The 13,191-nt window shown below is 45.5% G+C and overlaps 1 protein-coding gene across 1 annotated transcript in view; it reads left to right on the top strand.

The window, feature by feature from the left end:
- LOC144781872 (cytochrome P450 2C19-like) overlaps positions 1 to 13,191 on the top strand; it is a 303,887-nt gene that overhangs the window by 110,901 nt on the left and 179,795 nt on the right. The window contains exon 3 of the mRNA XM_078660916.1: positions 3,512 to 3,661. Within this exon, the coding sequence (XP_078517042.1) occupies positions 3,512 to 3,661 (150 nt within the window). The remainder of the gene's footprint in view (positions 1 to 3,511; positions 3,662 to 13,191) is intronic.

The following is a 13,191-nucleotide window of genomic DNA, read 5'->3' as shown; positions in this document are numbered from 1 at the left end:
CGAAAGTGAGAAGTTGATGGTGTGTTGGCACATCAACAAAATGCTCCTTACAAGTTTTTTTAGAAGGTGGAGGACCATCCTGCTCTGAAGATGAAGTCGAGGAAGTGTCATCAGTATCCGTCAGTGGAACGTCCAAGGGCAAAGCCTCCTTGGAAGATTTACTACCAGAATGGTCAGTGGACAAAGCCTTTGCCAATTTTTGAAAGTCGGATTTATGAGGATTGTGGGGAGACTTTGATGAAGAAGCACGCCCAAATGTGGAAGTCAACCAACCCTGTTGCATGGCGTATTTTGAGAGGTGGCGCTTAAATGGTGCAATTGCGCAAACAATCGCTTTATTTACAGATTGCTGAATGCCCTGGTCCAGAGCTTCAACTAAATCCTGCTCCATGGAACCAGAAGCATCCTCATCATAATATTCATCTTCCTCATAGTATTCTTCCATGTTTACACCAAGTGTACAAAGTAATAATGCCCACCAGAGGTAGGAACCAGATATTGCCGAGGGCAAAAATCAGGGGGAGTGGCTAAAGGCCCCAAAAGCAAGCCAAATGACACAGGAATGAACCTGACAGAAGCAGAGCTGGGTAAAAAGTGGAGGGAGGGCTTGCTGTAAACAGCCACTCTAGGCAATGCCTATGACAATTATACAGCCCAAAAGTGGTATTTATATACATTTGGGCGTAAATGGGGACTTATAGCAGGCTGGTGGGCAAAAGCACTAAATTGCGGTGCTTCGTCGGTAAGATCCGTTGTAGAACGGAGATAAACACACAAAATGGCTGCCGCGCAATTGAAACAAAGAAAGGACTACCCGATGCAATAGGGTAGTCCTAACAGTCCCTGAACTCCCTCTCAACGAAAAGACAGGCGCGAGCGCAAAGCGCCCGAACCGGGGAGGTGGGCGCGCGCTCCCCGCTAGAACAAACAGAACGGGGAACACTGAGATAACACTTGCCGAACACTGACGCGTGCAGCACAAGCACAGGAGGTAGCAACAAAGCGGCGATAAGCAGCGCGTACAGAGTGCCAACACAGGCAGAAGACAAGCGTAAGGGAAAACGTCATTAAAGAACAACAAACTGAGCAAAAATGGAATCAATAATACAATGCATCAGATAAAATGTATGAGATAGAGTAAAGCACTTAACTGGCTGCAGAGCAGCAAAGAAAGAGGATGTGGTATTCTCTGTGGGGTGTTTTATACTGGTTACTCTATGGTTTATCATGTGATACCCTGGGTGTTCATGGGCATTGTAGTAATATTTTTTCATCAGAAGGGGGATGGGAGCACACTGCTTCACCTCCCAGCACAGTTTGCCCCTTTGCATCCTGGTAAATGCAGTTCAATTTAAATGCTTACTTGACATTTTGCTGAGTGTTTCACCAAAGTTGGTGCAGGTTAGTGCTGTGAATCTCTAGACACATGTGTTTCTGGATCATATTCTTCATCAGTAGAGATAAAACGAAATTCTTCTGGGGTTTGCTGAGAAAGCTGCCACAATCCTCTCAGGTCTCTGTACCTCTCCCTGGCGCACAGGTGCATCTCCAAGAGCTCGTCAGCCCAGTAGCTCAAGGGAGCATTTTTAAACAGAAGGGGGATGGGAGCACACTGCTTCACCTCCCAGCACAGTTTGCCCCTTTGCATCCTGGTAAATGCAGTTCAATTTAAATGCTTACTTGACATTTTGCTGAGTGTTTCACCAAAGTTGGTGCAGGTTAGGGCTGTAAATCTCTAGACACATGTGTTTCTGGATCATATCCTTCATCAGTAGAGATAAAACAAAATTCGGTTTGCTGAGAAAGCTGCCACAATCCTCTCAGGTTTCTGTACCTCTCCCTGGTGCACAGGTGCATCTCCAAGAGCTCGTCAGCCCAGTAGCTCAAGGGAGCCTTTTTAAACAGAAGGGGGATGGGAGCACACTGCTTCACCTCCCAGCACAGTTCACCCCTTTGCATCCTGGTAAATGCAGTTCAATTTAAATGCTTACTTGACATTTTGCTGAGTGTTTCACCAAAGTTGGTGCAGGTTAGTGCTGGGAATCTCTAGACACATGTGTTTCTGGATCATATCCTTCAGCAGTAGAGATAAAACGAAATTCTTCTGGAGTTTGCTGAGAAAGCTGCCACAATCCTCTCAGGTCTCTGTACCTCTCCCTGGCGCACAGGTGCATCTCCAAGAGCTCGTCAGCCCAGTGGCTCAAGGGAGCCTTTTTAAACAGAAGGGGGATAAGAGCACACTGCTTCACCTCCCAGCACAGTTCGCCCCTTTGCATCCTGGTAAATGTAGTTCAATTTAATTGCTTACTTGAAATTTTGCAGAGTGTTTCACCAAAGTTGGTGCAGGTTAGGGCTGTAAATCTCTAGACACATGTGTTTCTGGATCATATCCTTAATCAGTAGAGATAAAACGAAATTCTTCTGGGGTTTGATTCACAGCACTAACCTGCACCAACTTTGGTGAAACACTCCGCAAAATGTCAAGTAAGCATTTACATTGAACTGAACTGAACTCCCTTGAGCCACTGAGCTGACGAGCTCTTGGAGATACACCTGTGCGCCAGGGAGAGGTACAGAGACCTGAGAGGATTGTGGCAGCTTTCTCAGCAAACCCAAGAAGAATTTCGTTTTATCTCTACTGATGAAGGATAAAATCCAGAAACACATGTCTAGAGATTAACAGCACTAGCCTGCACCAACTTTGGTGAAACACTCTGCAAAATTTCAAGTAAGCATTAAATTGAACTGCATTTACCAGGATGCAAAGGGGCGAACTGTGCTGGGAGGTGAAGCAGTGTGCTCCCATCCCCCTTATTATGGAACTAGTAGCTTGATTCCTGACACCAGCTTAGGGTGCAGAACTTTAACTAAAATTATATTTCATCTGACAAACTCATCAGTTTTCAAGTGTCTTTACTATAATTAGTCCCTGTTTATGGTTGTTATTGGACCACATTCCTTTCAATGATCATAATTTACAAACATGATATATTCTACTACTGCTGTGTAGCCTAAAACGTTGTTTATTTTGGAAAATATTAAAAACAACTGCTGCTATTGAGCTCAAAACTTAATATAAAACCAAGTCTCTTCGTGTATGTATTTAGAACCTTGTGTCATCGTTCAGGTGCAGTGTGGATAGAAATACCAGGTCATCTTGCTCATTGACAATAGGTGCATAACTTTTTATGCTAAATGACTTCTTTCAGTTCTTCATGTGCACATTGCATTGGGTCATAGGACTACCACATCTGTGTAGACAGGCCATATGTTGGTCCCTCGGAACCTTCAGAATCCGCTGTAGACTGATAGAGGCTGGTAAAGGTTAAAACACAAGAGAGTGGATGTACCTGCTGAGCTTAGATTGCAATTCTTATAGTAGGAATGATTAATACCCAACTTCATGATTATGTCATTCATCATGACAAGTAGTAAGACACCTTGGTGAAATACTATGTGTTTCAATACATTACTAACCATGACATGCCTACTCTTGCACTGTGGAGTGCAGGAATTTTTTTCAGTGTTGGGGATCCTTGGAAGCAGGTCCGGCGCTTTTCGCTCATGACGCTGAGGAATTTCGGGATGGGGAAGAGGAGTATTGAAGAGAGGATACAGGAAGAGATTGAATGCCTAGTGGAGGAGCTGAGGAAAATAAAAGGTTAGTTTCATTATTTAAACACAACAGTTGTCTAGAAATCATATTTAGGGTCTAAATGCACTGGCCTTTTACTTGGCCTTTTACTTTGCTTCCATGGGGTATCATTTTGCCAGACCACACTCTAAATGTACTTTATTCATCTGCGCTTTTCTACTGAAGGTCTGTCTTCATACCCATAAAATATCATAGGTCTAGCTTGACAGTCCACCAATAATCATGTACAAGCAATTTGGTCTTGCACTCATCCATTCATAAGTTGCCTCTTTAGGGGGATTCATCTAGGAATGAATAAAGACTTCATTCTCTTGATCATGGCCTTAAACTTTCTTATTTGGCGGTGCTAATTAAAGGTGAAAGTTGAGTGTTGTAAGGGCAACTCAACATATTGACAGTCCAGGTGTATTTGGTGTACAAGTGTATGTTCACTCAGGTTCAATTTCAGTGTTGGAATGATTCTACAATATCACCCACCCCAATCCCCATTACATCCCAGAAATCGCACTATCTCAAAAATGAAACCCACATTCTAGCAGCCACAAACAGACTAACTTCAACACAGAAGACAAAACTTCTTGCCTGATGTAGACTTGTAAAGCCACTACCTTCCACAGCTAAAGTAATGAGTCAAAGTCAAAACATCCAAATGAGTGAGGTAATCCAAATTCACAAGTGTTTTAGAAACTGTGGAATTAGCATGGCACGGATAAATGTATTCCTCCTCCTTCAACTCATGCTGTAGAACCTGAGGGCCTGTTAAGCTATCAAAATAAATGCTCTCATTCCCTACATGCCCATTGGCTCCAGCTGAGTTTAAACCCCAGGCTTACTATATAGCTCAAAGCCTAACCAGACACCACATTGAGAACCATGTGTAATCTCCTCCCTGTTACTATTTCACTGGGAGGAGATTAGTCTGCCTTACTTACTGTGCAAACATACTCAGAATTCTCTCCTCAACCATTGCTGTCCTGATGAAGGAATCCTTGTTTCCATAAACAGTACGCGGTTGACGAACATTTGGATAATCCTTATTTTCAAGTTACTCACTGTTATGCAAATTCAGTACCCTGCCTGCACCTCAACATCCCTTACCATCTGGTTACAACTGTAGTAAGAATTGTTTTGTTGTTGCTTGGCTCTAACTCTTTCTGAAACCTGTAGTTACTAATACCCAAACCATCTTTACTATCTCTTTTGTGCAATTTCATCCATACTTGTCTCTTTTGGGAAGCGCTTATCTTTCCTCACAGCAACTCAAAAAGGGCCTGTACTTCTAAGGGAAATGGTACAGTGAGCCCACACTCGGTTTACATCCTGGTCAGTCCTGATACCATATCTTGGCTTGAGAATGTCAAACTAGCTCTCACTTATTGTTGACATCACTCTGTAAAAAAAGTCTGTGTATGTAGACATCATTTTCATTGTCGTGTTAACAGTGACTACTGGTTAACTTACCTATGAAACAATAAAAAAAATTAAATACCACGGCATGGTTGGTAACTTATGTACCAAACCTCCTAAGTAAAGAAGTTCAGCAATGTCACAGAAAATTGATGACACGTATGTAGAAAGGTAAATGGACGATAAAAAGTGAAAGCCATCTATTGAAATTAGCAAAAACAACAGTTGATGGACAGAATGCAGAACAATGTCATACATTCACCCCAGTACAGAGATCTGGGCCTAAATCCATTGTTTTTTTGCACTCCACACCACCCCAGTTCAGACATGGCCATATGCAAATCAGCCTTGACCCTGTGCCTCATGGGAACAGTCCAGCCCGAACTGCGAAGCCATGTCTTTCCTGGACTGAAATCAAGCATCCTAGGACTGGTTTCTGGTTATCAGCCGTCTTCAGCCAGGATAGCTTTACTCCAGTGGTGTGGAGAGCATAGGACTCACGTCTGAGCATACCCATCCCACTCGGGGTGACAAATGCAAAAACAACAGTTGATGGACAGAATGCAGAACAATGTCATACATTCACCCCAGTACAGAGATCTGGGCCTAAATCCATCAATTTTCTTTGCACTCCACACCACCCCAGTTCAGACATGGCCATATGCAAATCAGCCTTGACCCTGTGCCTCATGGGAACAGTCCAGCCCGAACTGCCAAGCCATGTCTTTCCTGGACCGGAATCAAGCATCCTAGGACCGGTTTCTGGCTATCAGCCGTCTTCAGCCAGGATAGCTTGACTCCAGTGGTGTGGAGAGTATGGGATTCACGTCTGAGCATACCCATCCCACTCGGGGTGACAAATGCAAAAACAACAGTTTATTGAATCTTTTAATAGTTGGACTGAGCAGATATGAAAAGCACATAACAGCCCTGATATAATAGCTTTTACCTTCATCAGTATAAAAACCACCAGCCAGGCAACTGACAGAGAACCCTGAGCACATGGTTAGTTATGGTCCTACCTACATAAACATTGTGCCCACATCATATGAAATTCTGCCTCACCACTAAGGTTGCAAGACAGTTCTCTCCCTTAACCAACATTTGACTGCCAAGGATCACTCCTCTGCAACATTAAAGTAAGTTTGTGAAGACATTTTCCAGTTCCGCAGCATAAGACATCCTCTTGATCAAGATCATTTTTGTCTAATCACTACAGCAAAAACTCGGACAGGCCACCATATGCTATATACCACATCCAACGTCTTGATCTACATGACCACATTCTCGCCGCATCAGAGAAACTGTGAAATTCTTCAATCACAGGTAGATGGTGAACACAATCATTACTTATATTCTCGCATCTAAAAATGGTTTCCATTTGAAACTCATATTTTTGGAATTTCATCCAAAGTCACACGAATGTGCAGACACATTTCCTGTACCACCACTTTACAAATTGATCTATGGCCTTGTGGAGCTGGTCCACACTGTAAATGTCTTGAAATATTCTAAGGCCCGGCAGCAATACAGGGTATCTCAGACTCATTCCATAACTAGATAGCTGCTTTCTGCTGGGTTTAATGTACAGGACACCAATGCAACATCTATATCATTTTTCTCCTCAATGGATATTGTTTGCAACCACAGTGACCAGCCTTTGTGTACTCAATAGTGCTTTTAGATACAATCACATTATTTCATTTCAAATGAACACTACATCTTTTTCAAAAGCTACTCATTGAGTATAGTTTTAGGGGCTGATTTAGAGTTTGGAAATCGGGGTTACTTAGCCACTAACCTGACGGATATCCCATCCGCCGTATTACAATCCTAATATATCCAATGGCACCTGGAATATGGTGAATGTTTTATCCGTCATGTTTGTGATGGAGTAACCCTTTTGCCAAATTCTCAATCATGCCCTTAGTGGCTGAACCACCCACAAACAGTCACACATTCCCAGGTCATGATCCTGAGAATAAGGGGCGCTTAATATGGTATCTACTAATGCCAATGTTAATTAGAGAGACCCACTGAGGGTAATATGTTAAAGGTATTCCACCTTTTGCTTGGAAAAATTCCCTTATTCTTTAATGATTTTTAATAATTTCCATAAACATTAATCTCAGAGTTTTGCTGTGCTCTTAAATGTCCCACTCATTCAAAACAATATCTACTTGAGAGGTAACCCTTCTAAGCATATCCTTGAAGAACTGATATATTAGTCTGGGTAAATTTTGAGTTTGCTGAATTATACCCAAATTATGTATACAAAATTTGAGAAGACACCTCAGGTATTATAAAAGCTTTTAAATACTTAGGGCCTGATTCCGATGGACCGTCGAACCCCTGGTGGTGGTCCCTGGACATCCAGACTGGTGGTCCACCTGCTGCATTAAGAATACGGCGGTGGGACCTCCACAGGACTGCCGCAACCACAGGTGATCATGGATCCCACAGTGGTGGTACGGCGGTCAGCAGTCCTACTATGCTGGCGGTGCCAGTGCGGCACCGCCAAGCATTTTAGGAGTTTCCTCATGCCACAGTTTTCATGGCAGTGAGGCCACCATGAAAACTGTGGTGGTGAGGAATCAAAAGGGCCCCTAAAGGGCCCCCAGTTGGATCAGGGCCATGGGGTGCCTGTAGGGGGGCACATGTTGCGCCCCCCTCTGCAGTCACCCCCTTTCCTGCACAGCATGGATTTTACAGTCCATGCTGTGCAGGACCCGGTTTTGGCGTTCCCATTGCAGTGCCTTTTTAAAGTGCACTGCCATGGGAATGCCAATGAACTGCCTGCCAAACCACAAGATAACTCATAATCTGGCATACAAGCAGGGCGCTGGCGTGGCGGCCGGCTCCAAGACCGTCAACTCGTAATCAGGCCCTTAGTCTTTGTGCAGTTGCATATATCTGTATGCAGAATAGGATAGTGCAAAGTTATGAAGCATATCATAAGGGCTGTATTGTACTTACATGTTATTTGGCATTTCCTCAGGGGTGGGAGTTAGTGGTAAAAAAATCTATCATCGGCTTACCAAGAAGTTACAGTTATTTAAACTCCATGCATTGCTTACCATTAGTTGGCTTTACTGTCACTCTCATTTGCTTCCTTCTCATTGAATGGTTGGCCAAGTCCACATTTTGTTTGTCACTCCTCTGGACCATAACCTCTTCACTTGTTTCCTCCCGCTGCTAACATTGATGAAACAATTTTTTTTTTTTGCTTAAGCTCTCAATGAGAGTTCATGGGGATTCTAGCTGTCTCCCTCGTGTGTCTCTCCCCCACCCTCCTTGTTGCTCCACCCCTTGTGTGCTTCTTTTCCCTTCCTCTCCCCACCCAATCCTCGGTTGATCCTCCATACTACTTTTTACTTTTTTTCTTTAGCTATTTTCTTCAGGGCCTATAAAATGAAGTTTCCACATAAACATGCTTATAGTTTTCTGTTTTTTCCTTTTATTCATGCTTCACAGCATTGGCTCTTTTGCCAGTACTGTACAGCATGAACAAAAGGCAGAAGCAGAGCCAATAGGCCTCAAAGGAGAAAGTTATTGAAGTTGTCAATGCTTGTTTTTAAAGGTCCTCAGAAATTTTTTCGCACTCGCCGGGGTTTATTATTGCACAGGCGCAGCAGAGAGGAGAAAGGTCATGGACAGTAAGCAGTAGAATTAAAATTAATTAGTGAACACGGTGTGGGGAAGGAAGAGAGCGGGACTGGTTTAAACATTTTTGTATGACTTCTGATTCTGCTTACCGTTTTTAAGAGTGAAGCCAGCAAAGTTAAAAAAAATAAAATGAAAGGCAAAAAGGTGGCTCTGTGCTGCACTTGGCAAATTCCTGCCGATTTGCAATGCCAGGAGCGTGCTGCTCTGTAGTGGATGTTTACCTAACATGTTCCCAGAAAGCTGTTCCCTTGCAGGATGTTGCAAGCCCAAGGACGTCTGTAAAGAGTGAAGGAAGCTGCCCCATTAGGGTCACCCGGGTAGCCCACGACCACCTCTCAGCCTTCCATACCAAATCAAGAGTCGATCAGACAGTAGAGAATACAAACAAATATCTGGTCTGAGGCTGCTGGGAATGCTCAAGGTACCCATAAAGTGTATTGGGATGATGGGCTCCTTCATTCAGAGGCTAGAGACCCCAAGCCTTTTGCTCCCAGGAGGTTGGTTATACCTCTGCAATTTAGGGGCTTCCTTCTTACCTTGGCCCATGATATTCCCCTAACAGGACACCTGGGCCAGAACAAGACTTGGGACAGGCTTGTCCCTCACTTTCACTGGCCCCATATGTCAGAAGATAGTTAGTGGCAAATCAGGTGGCACCACAAAGGCCCCCCTTATACCACTACCTGTGGTGGGGGTACCCTTTGAAAGAGTGGGGATAGACATTGTAGGACCAATGGACCCCCAAACAGCATCTGGGCACAGATTTATACTGGTGGTAGTGGATCATGCCACCAGGTATCCATAAGCTATTCCCATGAGGACTACAACAGCTCCTGTTGTGGCAAGGGCCCTACTTGGAGTATTCTCCAGAGTGGGGTTTCCAAAGGAGGTTGTCTCTGACAGAGGTGCAAACTTCATGTCAGGATATTTAACTGCAATGTGGAAGGAGTGTGGTGTCAACTATAAGTTCACCACCCCCTATCACCCACAGTGTAATGGGCTTGTGGAAAGATTCAACAAGACCCTCAAAGGGATGATAAAAGGGTTACCTGAAAAGCTGAGGCAAAGATGGGACATCCTTTTATCCTGCCTTTTGTTTGCTTACAGAGAGGTCCCACAAAAGGGGGTTGGCTACAGCCCTTTTGAGCTTTTGTTTGGGCATCCTGTAAGGGGACCCCTATGTCTTGTGAAGGAAGGATGGGAGTTACCTCTCAAAAAGCCTAAGCAGGACATAGTGGACTATGTACTTGGTCTCCGCTCCAGGATGGCTGAGTATATGGAAAAGGCTTCCAAAAACCTTGAGGCCAGCCAAGAGCTTCAGAAAGCTTGGCATGACCAAAAGGCTGTGCTGACTGTGTACCAGCCAGGACAGAAAGTGTGGGTGTTGGAGCTAGCGGCCCCAGCAGCACTCCAGGACAAATGGTCTGGGCCCCACACAATAGTTGAACAGAAGGGAGATATCACCTACTTGGTGGATCTTGGGACTCCCAGAAGCTCCCACAGGGTGCTTCATGTCAACAGACTTAAAGCATCTGTAGACAGGGCAGACATGGGCTTGCTCATGGCTACAAATGAGGGGCAGGAGGAAGAGAGTGACCCTCTCCCAGACCTGCTTACGCAGAACCCTGATGATGGTTTAGTAGATGGTGTAGTCTTTGCTGACAGCCTCTCTGAACATCAGCAACAGGACTTGTAGGAGAGTAGGGTCTGCTTTCCTATGGCCACCCCAATTTTTGCTTTTTGCTTCACTGGTTTTCGACTTAATGTGGCTGTGGGCCTGCTAATCAGACCCACAGCCTGCTGTTCTCTCTCTAAATTCACATACATGTACTTTAGGTAGATCACCAATTGGGTATTGGATCACCTAATGAGCCCCTGTACAAGTGTACTATAAGTACCCAGGGCATAGGTGCATCACAGGCCTACCAGGGGCTGCAGCATATCTTTTGCCACCCCTGGCTAGCTATCCAAACAGACACAACTGGCTGGTCACTCAGCTGGGGCAAGGTCGTGTAATCACCCCTTGCTTAGATATAGTATACCTATGTCTAAATCTATATCTGGACACATATGCACCTATAAGTCACTCCTATGGCAGGACTTAACAGTCCTGGAGGCAGAGTGCTTGGTTTTATATGAGATGGTGCTCCAGCATGAGCTGAGCCTGTCTGCAGCTTTCGGAACCATTTCCTTATAGCTGTTCCAGGATATTGCCATACCATATACTCTTAAGTGCATTATAATCCTCGCGGTTATTGCTAACTTTGGTTTGGCTTTATCAAAACATGTCGTGTAAGGTGTCATACACTTTGGAATACTACCCCCTCGCCAGTTCTGGTGACGGGGGTAGCATTCCACCCTTCTAGAGGGGAAAGACATGTTACTTTACTTAAACGCGGTTAAATCTAACCAGAGCCTCAGCATCACAAAGTGGGTGCTGCTGCCACCGACACAAGTCTGGCCTCCTGCTGCTGACCGAAACTTGGCAGGGGAGGCTTGGACAAAAGGTTTCCTGTCACAGGGAGTTGTTACACCACCCGAGACAGGAGATAGTGGATTGGGGCAGGGAGGGCTGAATGAAACTAGACACTGCCTCGGGCACACAAGGTGTCCCATGCAAAATCCAGTCAAACCGGTTCTGGGGCACTCCAGCCCCAGCTCTGGCGCGAAGCTGGACAAAGGGAAAGGCGTGTAACCACCCCCTTCCTGGGTCCCACCCATAGGAGGGACCTAGCAGGTAATCCAGCCCCTTGATTTGGAATAAAGGTAGGAGCTGTGCCCAGGAGCCTTAGATTATCCTGACTGAAATTTTGATACAGAACTCTGGACCCTTCGACATCCCACTCGACGTGGAAGACTGAAGAATCTCCCTTGTGGTCAAGGAGTGATCACCCTGTGCAAACAGGCACCATCCAGCGCCCAACGATTTGCTTTGTTGCAGTTCCCGCTGGAACTCGAGCGACAGAGATTGACAAGGCCCAGCTTCCCTGACTTTTAACAGCCCGATCCACAGTCCCAGCGAATCAGAGACCCATGGATTTGACGTGAAGCATGGGGCCGGCCAACTTGAAAAGATTGCGAAGTGCTGACCGTGCAGCTCCCGAGGCACCCTCGAAGCTGTGCATTGGGGTTTGAGAAGCCCCAGCCCCGAGCAGCTCGTGCACCGAAGACCACCCCTCCACACTCACCGAGTGCTGCGTGGGGCCCTTTTGCATTTTCCTGCTCGACGCGTTGGTCCAGTCACTTCTCCGTTGGCTAGTGGCCCCAGTACCGATGAATCTTTGCTAGTCTGGTTTCTCCAGACTGGCCCTCGCTCCCCTGAAAAGGAGCCACCTCTCTGACCTTGCTGGTCCGAGTAAGAAGCGATCTGCAGTTCCTGCGTGGGTTACATTTGCCAAGGCCTGTTGACTCCGATCCGAAAGTCGACACCGCTGACAGCGAGAGCCTTTGTGGGACAGCTCGTGATTCACTCCTGGTCATCCTCTGTGCCCCAGAGTCCACGTGGCAGCGGAGACAAGCTTCACGACAACCACCTGATTGCGCCCAACATCGCCTGGTTCCTTCCTGGTCACTGGCTAGTGACCCAGACTCTGTCCCCTCTGCTTTCAGGTACTTCACATCTTCGATCCAACCGGACTCTTCTCTCCTGGCCGCCTGCAGCATCTTCATCTCCAGGCTCCATAGATCTACACGACGAAACCCGACACACTTTGGCACCTATGCACCCGCTTCCTGTGGGTGAGGTAACGATTGAACGCTGGTGCTCCTGTAGTGGTTCACACCTCTAGTGTCCTAGTTTTAAGTGGCTAAGTTCTAGTCCAGTCGGAAGACTCCTAAAACAGTAACTTTGTAACTTTTACGCACCATTGACTTTGCATTGGTGCATGCGTGTGCTTTTAGCGCTGCACCCGAATCCCGCGGGCTACTCCCGTCCTAACTACTGTTAGTCCAGTGTAGTCCCAGCGATTCCAAAGGCCCTAGGCCTTACCACTGTTCGTAAAGCGGTTCTTATGCCACTTATTTAATATATGGTTTGAGTGGCCACCGGGCCTATCCATAATTGTGCAACTTTCATATGTTTAACTGTGCTTTTGTTTAAACGCTTGTGCCTCTGCACTCATAAAGAGTACAGAGGATTATTCTAGTAATAAATACATATATTTTTATAATATATAACTTGTGTGGTGTCCTTTCCTTTGATATTACAGGATTGCATATGGTAAAACAGCTGGCTTCACATGCCCTCTTGAGTTTAGCCTAAGACTGCTTAGTCCATGCTACCATTAGGATAGCTTGTCTATAAGGTTGACTTACAACCACCACCATAAGGGATTGTTTGGACTGATACAAGGTGCCCGCCGAACTGTGGACATCATACATCATGCCAACTTCTCACATTGGTGTGCAGCGGTTGGGATTTGAGCTTGCTGTTGTTTTACCATTGCAATCTTTAAATCATTTGA

Source organism: Lissotriton helveticus, chromosome 9, assembly GCF_964261635.1.
Source record: "Lissotriton helveticus chromosome 9, aLisHel1.1, whole genome shotgun sequence".
Classification (NCBI taxonomy): Eukaryota; Metazoa; Chordata; class Amphibia; order Caudata; family Salamandridae; genus Lissotriton; species Lissotriton helveticus.
Note: the sequence above shows the minus strand (reverse complement) of the source record. Positions and strands in the feature narration are given on the sequence as shown.